General features: G+C 40.0%; 1 protein-coding gene across 2 annotated transcripts in view; it reads left to right on the top strand.

The window, feature by feature from the left end:
• The window catches only part of KIF25 (kinesin family member 25), a 75436-nt gene extending 65725 nt beyond the window's left edge, over positions 1–9711 (top strand). The window contains exons 14-15 of one of the 2 annotated variants that reach the window (XM_007071073.4): positions 2470–2625; positions 4155–9711. In XM_007071073.4, the coding sequence (XP_007071135.1) occupies positions 2470–2625; positions 4155–4312 (314 nt within the window). In that variant the 3' untranslated portion in view covers positions 4313–9711. The remainder of the gene's footprint in view (positions 1–2469; positions 2626–4154) is intronic. The other variant, XM_043543233.1, reaches the window with a different exon arrangement.
• Positions 9712–9949: the final 238 nt, after the last annotated feature.

Here is a 9949-nt window from a genome sequence, read left to right on the forward strand (position 1 = left end):
TTTTAAAGTGTTTATTGTACATGAGTCTGATGCAGACATGCACCTTTTCCCCTTAGCTTGATAAGTCTCCTAAGGGACATCTAGAGTGATTGGAGTTTGTTTTCACATTGTTGTCTATGAGCCAGATTGTTAGTTCTTAGCAAACTCTTGTCAAATTTCCTTATAAATCTGTCTGGAGTGGCCTTTGCTATAAAAACATAGGTAAACGTTTTGAGTCAGATCTTGGGCTTGGCCTACGCACAAAGGCATAAGGGGAATAAGATCCTCTTCTCCCCCATCCCCAATGTCACTACATGACTTCCCCATATCTCAGCTGCAGGCATGGAAAAGGTTGGGGAGGGTACTAATCTGCTATTGGTAAGTGCTGGTAGCAGATTATTACCCACGGGGAGCAAGGGAAGAGTAGGGAAGGAATTCTCCCTCCTAGGACTTGTTTACACACAACATTAACAGGTTAAATTAAGCTGTGATGTTACATTGATTTAGTTAAACTGGTGCAACTTTGTGTGTAGACCAGGCTTTAGAGGCAACCTTTCCTGGGTTACTATTGAGGCAGTGCAACTATGCGCCAACTCTTACATTGGGCTAGAGATAAAAGGACACCCTAGCCCCTTATGCAAAACTACTATCTAAGATCATACTGTAAATACTTGTAGAAGCACATTAATAGCTACCTTCATGTCCAGTATACAGTCTTTTTGCTTGTTGCTATACCATCTTGAGCTGTGATCCTATCAGTTTAATGCCAGTTCAGTTTTCCCATGAGAAATGTTCATTGGACAGCTACCTACTGCAGGAAATGATAAGAGATAGCACTTTTCCTTCTGAATCACTATGAACCAATACCCAATGACTTAAGGGATACTGTCCTGCTGAATTGTCTTCCAATCTTCTCTCTGAATTAGCACTTGATTCAGTGCCCTAGTACTGACAAGTGTGGATACAGAGGATATTGTACAACTGGAGAAGTCTAGATGAGAAATAAAAGCAAGGTCTCAGACCACCTGTGATCATCCAAGATTCTGTAGTACTTTTCATAAGAATAGAGTATTGCTATGTGTTATTGAACAATGCGGTGCTACTGTGAATTATTAAACAGCTGCTGGATTTCACCTCAGAGGTGGCTGCCTTCCAGTGGAGGGTGATATGAGTCCTGTGTGTGGTTTGTTTATCTATTTAAATTAATAAAATATTTTTGAATTTTTCAAGGCAAAATGTGCTTTATAAGGCAATATTCTCCCTAACAAATCCTGTATGGCTAAAACTGTGTAACTTCTTCATATATTAATGTATTTTTCCCCATTTATATTGATTTGACTTAATAATAATTCTGTCAATGGTATTAGCAGTACTTTTTCTTGCTGTATTTGGGATATGTGGTATTCATAACAGGAAGAGTGGCTTTCACTTGTATTTTCACATTTTATGTGAATGAGTGAAGTCAGGAAAAAATATACAGTATAATGTATTCTGACTTTTTAATATATATATATATATATAGTGTGACAAAGTTCCTCCTCCACCTTGGTGGGTCTTGCGCTTATTGGCGGATTTGCTCACCTTGGACCTTCACAGCAGCCCTCAGTTTGGCCATTTTCATGAACCCACAGTCCAGGTCAACTCCTCCTGTGTCTGACCAGGAGTTGGGAGGTTTGGGGGGAACCCAGGCCCGCCCTCTACTCCGGGTTCCAGCTCAGGGCCCTGTGGTATGCAGCTGTTTAGAGTGCCTCCTGGAATAGCTGTGCAACAGCTACAACTCCCTGGGCTACTTCCCCATGGCCTCCTCCCAGCACCTTCTTTATCCTCACCATAGAACATCCCTCCTGGTGTCTGATGATGCTTGTACTCCTCACTCCTCCAACAGTATGCGTTCTCACTCTCAGCTCCTAGTGCCTCTTGTTCCCAGCTCCTCTCACACACATTACAAGCTGAAGTGAGCTCCTTTTTAAACCCAGGTGCCCTGATTAGCCTGCCTTAATTGATTCTAGCAGATTCTTGATTGGCTGTAGGTGTTCTAATCACCCTGTCAGTCTTAATTGTCTCCAGAAGGTTCCTGATTGTTCTCGAACCTTCCCTGTTACCTTACCCAGGGAAAGGGGACCTACCTAACCTGGGGCTAATATATCTGCCTTCTATCACTCTCCTGTAGCCATCTGGCCTGACCCTGTCACAATATATATATGTGAACATGGATATTGGATATTTTTTGCAAAAGACAGTTTAGTTAAATACATCAAAGATTATGAGGTGCTCAGATACGACAGCAGTGGGGGCCATGTAAGTACCTAAGAGAGATAGTAAAACATGTTTATCACTTGTCTTTAAATGTGTTATTAAAACAAAAAAGTTACACTTCAGGTCCAAGTAATATACAAGGCATAGAGCTTTTGTACATCGAGCTTAGCAGATGCCTGAAGATGACAAGGAACCTTTGCTTATTCTGACTGTTGTTTCCTTGTATTGCATTAGGTATGTCTGGAGTGACAGGAGTAGCCCTGAGAGAGACCTCGTTCATTAACCGTAGCTTATCTGCTCTGTCAGATGTACTTGGAGCAATAGCAGAGCAGCGCTCTCACATTCCGTATAGAAACAGCAAACTTACCCACCTACTCCAGGACTCCATAGGTGATTATTTCTTTTGCCTTTTATGTAACAATATTGAGTTACATTTCTTCTTCCAAACTTTTTTTCACATTTTGTTAGGAAAGTAATTAATTTTTGTTGTTTTGTGTGTGTGTGTTGATCTTTTCCCATTGATGTTGTGTAGCGTGGTAGAACAAAGGTTGTAAGGGTATGGTGTGGAGCAATGTTGTGTGGGAGGCTATAGCAGGGCACAAGGAATCAGAACTCTGGGGTTCTGTTCTGGAGTCTCATCTCACTGATTTGCTTAAGGCATTTAACTTTCCTGAGTCTTGGTTTTCTCATTGGTAAATTGGTAACTGATAACAGTGACCTACCTCCATAAGATGTCGTGAAGTTTAATTCATTAATTTAAGGTTTAATATCAAGTGAGTTGTAAAAGTTAAGTTTAACTCTTTTGTTGATACAATATGTGTCAGAAATTTGCAGATTTCATAGCTGTTCTTGTTGCCCAGAATGCACAATACCAAAACAATAAATGGAGACACTTCAGCATCCACTTAAGCGTTGCAGCTTCTTTTGGTATTCGGATGGGCTGCTCTACTCTAACATTTCATCCATGTGTACGGTAGTGATAGAAAAAATCAGTGTAAGCCACTGGTGAGTGTGTGTTACAGGTCCCGTTCTGTGTCCTATCCACGGAGCATATGATTCTCTTACAGCCCCTAGATAGTGAGATTCAGCTCAAGCTGTTCCAATTTATGCTTTTAGCTCTTGAGCTGCTCGATTGAATCTCAGGTGTGGTGGCTAGAATAACGAGCACAGATTTTCCAAGAGGATTTTTTGCCACAGAATTCTAAATTCACCTCTTCCTGCACTACAACCTTGGGAAAATATTGAAGGCAAAGTATTGAAGCTTAGCAATATATCTGCAGTAACTTTTTTTTTTTTTTGAGAGGGATAAAATTTGCCTGTTTTCAAATTCTGGAAAGTGAGACTGTGAGTGGTGAAGGGATTTGCATGGGCCGGTGAGTCAGGAGATCTGGGTTAAAATGCAAGTTGTAGTACTGACATGTTGTAGGACTTTGGACATGTTACCTAAACTCTGAGCTACAGTTTCCATCCTGTGACACAACCAGTCATGTCAGTTATTCCCATGCATGATTTTGGGAATGTCCTTAAACTTCCACCGTGAGCTCTTGACAGTTAAAGCTTCCTTTTTTGCAGTACTTAGATACAAGTGATCTCTTCAGCTTTTAGATATGCTGATGTTACAACTACAACAGAGCACTGATACCCAAAATGTATTCGTAGACTTGTTAGTGAAAGGGGCAGAAAGTTCTATATTACAAATGGTGAAAAATAACAGCAAATGATCAGCTAGCTAAATGAGACAATCCCATATGGCTTTACTATAGTGCCCATATGCTTTCAACAGCTCTGTTTGTATAGTGCTCTGATTCATAGAATTGATAGCAGCCTACTCTGGCTTCTGTGCAGTTCAGCACGTCAGTATTTAAAAACTTATTGAAAATTGTGTGTATTGTGTGTGTGTGTGTTTTTACTGTTTTTAGGGGGCAACGCTAAATTGCTGGTGATGCTGTGCATCTCCCCCTGCCAGAAGTACTTAGCAGAATCACTGCAATCCTTGGGATTTGGAACTCGTGCTCGGCAAGTTCAGAGAGGACAAGTCAAGAAAAGAAATCTGCCAGTGTCAAGCAAATCAAAATAAAAGCTAAGGCTCCTGTGGATTAAAGTATTATTAATGAGTTCCTCAGATGAAATGTATCTTGTTGTCATAAAGCCATGCTTTAAGATGTAAACTGCCAGTTAAAATAAACACTCCTCAATATGGTATTAGCAAAGCCATAAACTTGCTGATAATGTTCTTGTTCCAAAGACGATAACAGGTATTGAAAACAGCTACCAAGCATGATGGATGGCATGGCATAGAAATATATTATGCTTTTTAGGGGAGCAACAACAAGACAGAGTTTTAGAGCAAATGTTTAGCATTGGGAAATAAGTAAATGAAATCAACAGTGCATGGATCCTGGACAGTTCGCACTGGAAGGGCTGAATCTCTGTCCTATTAGTTCAGTAAAAAACACAAGTCTTTAATAACTCTGTTTCATTTCAATATCTCAAATTTGGTGGGGATATTTGGTTTGATGTTTGGGTTAAAATTAGGCACCTATCTTGCTGACTTGGTCTCCTCTCCCTAGCATTGGGTTATTCCTAACCCATTCCTATTCCCTCAAGAAAAAAACAGGACCCACACAACCTAACTTAAAGTACCATGCTTTAACTACTAGGCCAGGCTTCTTCTAGCTGCTTTTGCCATCTTTCCTGTGCTGAATATGTAGGATGGTGGGTTGAGGTTTGTGAATGAAATGACATTGAGGGAGGAGTCTTAAGCAATTTCAAATAACATTACAGATCAAAACAGATCGTGGGGTATGTAGTTGGGTTTTATTAATGTGTGTTATGTGCTGTTTGAATGCTCAGCAGAGGCCAGTGATTCACTATGACTTTTTGTCTCTAGGGATCGTACTACCTCTAGCCTGGGATAGAGGTCATTGGTGAGTCTCTGTGAGGAGGCTTAAATTGCATTTGCCTATCTGAAAGACTTTAGTTTATAGTGCTCTGAGTCTTTTAACTTTCACAAGCATAAATATTTATCGAGAGATTATATAGCATACTACTATTGGAATTTCACTCTTGAATGTATACGTGCTGCTCCATTACACGTGGTGCTCTGGTATTATCTCTGACTCTCAGTACATTAGCATTGTAATTGTGTGATGTGAGAAAACTCATTTTCCTAATAATGCGGCCAGATTAAAATTCCTGGATTGACTTTACCTGATTTTAGCCATAACACAGGAAAAAGCTAGTCATCTTCTGGGTGGGAATTTATTTTCATGTGGACAGGATAGAGGACATAATGAAGTCCAAGGGTTGCTAAAATAATCAGAGGAGAAAGGGTTGGACTGAGTAATGTTAGCATATAAAATGAAATGCACAGTATAAAATTATGTGGGAGTTAGGCACCACGGTGCTTTTGAAATTCCACTAGGCATCTATCTGCATCTTTAGATACCTAAATACCTTTGAACATCTGGCCTTAAGGTACTTTTACCTTCAAACAAAAAGAAAAGGAGTACTTGTGGCACCTTAGAGACTAACCAATTTATTTGAGCATAAGCTTTCGTGAGTTACAGCTCACTTCATCGGATGCATTCACCGTAGCTCACAAAAGCTTATGCTCAAATAAATTGGTTAGTCTCTAAGGTGCCACAAGTACTCCCTTTCTTTTTGTGAATACAGACTAACACGGCTGCTACTCTGAAACCTTACCTTCAAACTTGATTTTTTCATAAACTATTATTTCCTTGCTGAGGCTTTTCTTCAAAGCTAGGTATTTATTTACAAAATCTACATGATACAAAAACTAGCAATAATGTATTGTTAAGGTTGAGAAATCAAGTCTTCAAGTGTCAGCAAATACCAAAAGTTTAAGTTTCTACATTAACATTAACTCTGCCAGATTGCACATATGTAACATTTTCTATTCCTGTTTTCCTTGTTACCTTAGTGCATTACTCTGTTTGATCTATATCATAACATGTACAGGATATGCAGGGCAGCAAAGTTAACATTACTCTAGAAACCTTTGGTTTTGGAATTTCCTGCTTATAAGGGTTTGATTCCTCAATCTTAGTGTTGTATTTGATGTCCCTTTATTTTTACAGAGGGATGTGAGTTGGGGAGACAGACTGCTTCTAAATTATAGCATGAACTGAAATGGCTTTAATACTGCAATGTAAGTTAGACTCTGTAACACTGTACGATTCCCTCACATCCTCTTAAGGAAACAGGGAGATCTAAATTGGTGTAACGTGCATGCCGAGGACCAGGAAAACGTGTAAGTTAAAAGAGGTGCCCTTATTACGTTTAATAGTTAAGTTCTCTCTCTCTCCTGGTAGCTGCTTTTCTTTTTATTCCTCTTTTCTAGCCATAAGGCCTTGTCTACTCTAAAATCACCACTGTGCTAGAGCCCCCAGTTACCACAGAGATGATAGATGGCTGTGCGGTTAATGTACTGGGTGTGAGGCTCAGTGGAGTAATAACATGGTTGTGTCCTAACTATGGTGTAACATGGTTTAGTTGTGCCTGTGTAGACCAGATCAGTTTGTGTTCAAACTGTGTTATGGGACCCATGGAAAACCCCTCATAGGAGTGTGGAGAGAATAAGTTTATTAGTGTTTCTTGGATGTTCAGATAATACAGGTTTCAGAGTAGTAGCCGTGTATTCGCAGTCTGTATTCGCAAAAAGAAAAGGAGTACTTGTGGCACCTTAGAGACTAACAAATTTGTTAGTCTCTAAGGTGCCACAAGTACTCCTTTTCTTTTTCCAGATAATACAGTAACGGAGCCACAGAAGTATCTAGATGGAACTATGCTCTGTCAGGGTAGCACTAATAATAACCTAAGGGCTAATGTGTCCTAGAGGAAGTGATGTTTTATTATGAAAATCCAAGCAAATTAAGGGTAACAATTATAAAATCATAACCAGTGTACAGTCTGAATAAGAGACTCCTAAAATAAGGTAAAACCCTTAATAAAGCCAAAATATGTATACAGCTTAGAGTTCAGCGGTCCTTTTGTGCATGCTCTAGCATTGCTGCTTCACTCGCTCTGTGATTAAAGTGCTCCTTGTTTATAGTTCATGCCATGAAGACCACAGCTCTAGAGGCAGTCATTTTATTGCCATTAAAATGCGCAGCACCATAGGCATCAGGAAATGCAGTCCATAACAAGGAGTATACATTACATCTTTCCCAGCAATGCAATTTATTTTGCTATATGAATGTGGACACGTCACTAAGGGCCAGATTTATCAAGGTATTTAGGTGCAGAAAGATGCACAAAGACAGTGGGAGTTAGACACCTAAATCTCAAGTTGTTGTAGCACTAGGCACCTATCTACTTCTTTAGGTGCTTAAATGCCTTTGTAAATCTGGCCCAACGCCCAGATCCTCAAAGGTATTTAGATGCTTTACTCCCCGGATCTGGACCTAAATTCCAGAATTCAATTAATCAATGTGTATTAGACATCTTACCTGATTTGGTGCTTTTGAAATCTCACTAGGTGCCTGCTTGCATCTTAGGGTTCCTAAATACCTTTGGAAATTGACTCTAAATCACTTTTGAAAATGGGATTTAGGTCAGGTATGTGCTTCTGAAAATATTACCCCTAAGTAAGTGGTTTGATTTTTTTGCAGAGGTTCTGAGCTCCTGCAGCTCCTGGGGACTTAAATGGAACTGTAATTGTTTACACTTATGCAAATCAGCTTGGAATTTTAAAAAAAGGAACAATTAACTATCATGCCTCTTTGGCCAACTCTTAAACTAAACCTCAGCCTTTGTTGAAATTTGGTTTTATGTGTATATATGTATATATTTACTTATTTTATTGTCCACACATAGCTTCATGCCTTGGCTGCAGCTACACCACAAAGAAAGGCTGTTCTTCATCTTAGCCAGGGCTTGGAAACCCATAATTAGTCCTGGAATGCTCACAATAATGTTTAATTTGTTTGAAAATATTCATCAATGAAGCTATTTTACTGAAGTGCTTTTCCAAACCGCTACAGATTGCGAGGAGTGGGCTGGTTACTGGAAAAGGCTTTTTGTTCCCCCAGTGGGCAACAGTTGGAAGATAACAAGTTTGCAACTCTTTTCAGCCAACGGAAAAGAATGCAGCTTTTGTTCATGGAGGGATAGACTGGGCCTGGCCCAAGCCACTTGGAATGCTGAAAGCATCCCCTATGGCTTCGTTTTTCCCAGTTGAGTATAAGTAATAACAGTCCCAGGCAGTCAAAAATGCAGGCCATTTACTAGACAAATGAGACCAATGGGTGAGCTCAATGCAGGAAGAGGATAGTCAAGGATAGATGGGGAGGGAGAAGAGGCATGAGGAAAGAAGCATATCCAATGTAGTCTGTGCATGTAGCATAGCCTCTGACCTGTGCCCCGGCTCTGCATGTAGCCCATTTTGTATTTTGCCTCATGCGTGGGTGTGTATGTGTGTATACACACGGATTTTTTTCAAAGCCACATCCTTGTGGTCTAGCAGGGTCTTTTTGATAAGATTATGGCCATTCTATATCTCAAAGTAGTGCACAGTTGGGAATTCACCACCAAGAAAAAATTAGCCTTTACACTAGAAGTGGAAAGTGGTCATTGTGATAAAGGAAGGGGGGAGGGAAGGTAGCTCCCTTTTATGGACACCCACCCAACCACTTAGCTATAAAATTGGAAGAGACCTCAGGAGGTCATCTAGTCCAACACCCTGCTCAAAGCAGGACCAACACCAACTAAATCATCCCAGCCAAGGCTTTGGCATACCTAGAAACTACTCATTTGAAACCCCCAGATAAGTAAGTAGATCAGGAAATCTTTAGGAAGGCGCGATTAGGTTTATTTATTTTTATTTCTTTATGGCTTGTGGACTCCTCTGTGCTAACTCCAAATGCTTTTCTTTTGCTTGTAACTTTTAAGCTGGACCTCAAGAAGGTTATTCTTTATGCTGAATTTTTGTAAATGGGTTTTTTTAATCTAGCAATAGCCTGAGTTTTCAATGTATTTTCTTTCTTTTTGTTTTTAATAAAATTTACCTTTTTTAAGAACAGGATTGGATTTTGAGTCCTAAGAGGTGTGTGCATATGTTATTTAATAAGCTGGTAGCAACAGCTGATTTTCTTTGTTTTCTTTCTCAGCTCTTCCCGGCGTGGAGGGGGGGCGTATATGAAAGGGCTTGAGGGTACTCTATGGGAAGGATTTCCCAAGTGCACCTTACTGGGCTCTCAAAGGGGTTTTTGCACTTGGGTGGTAGCAGCATCTACCCATGCAAGGTCAGAGAAAATCTGTAACCGTGGGAGTTTAATACAAGCCTGGAGTGGCCAGTATTAATTTTTAGAATCCTTGCAAGCCCCTATCTTCTGTACTCAAAGTGCCAGAGTGGGGAATCGGCCTTGACGGTCATTCTCTGCAAAGTATTAAGGATAAGTCAGTAGGTCTCATAGGGAATGGGAGAGAAGGTGAAAGAGAGAGTCCAAAACACCTGAAAATAAAAATAAGAAAAAATTACTTCAGTAATGATTACATTTAAACTGCTAGGGAAGGATGTTTAGACTATAACCAAGTCACTAATATTTTAAATTCCTGATATCAGTATTTCCCAGACTTTTGAAATCTGAGCCCCTTTTCTGGAAATGCAACCAATCATGCTCCCCCTGCCATCCGAGTTACTCAGGGTCAATTGTGCACATTTCATGATATGACACTTTCTTTCCCTTCTTAC

The sequence above is a fragment of the Chelonia mydas genome, chromosome 3 (assembly GCF_015237465.2).
Source record: "Chelonia mydas isolate rCheMyd1 chromosome 3, rCheMyd1.pri.v2, whole genome shotgun sequence".
Lineage (NCBI taxonomy): Eukaryota > Metazoa > Chordata > Testudines > Cheloniidae > Chelonia > Chelonia mydas.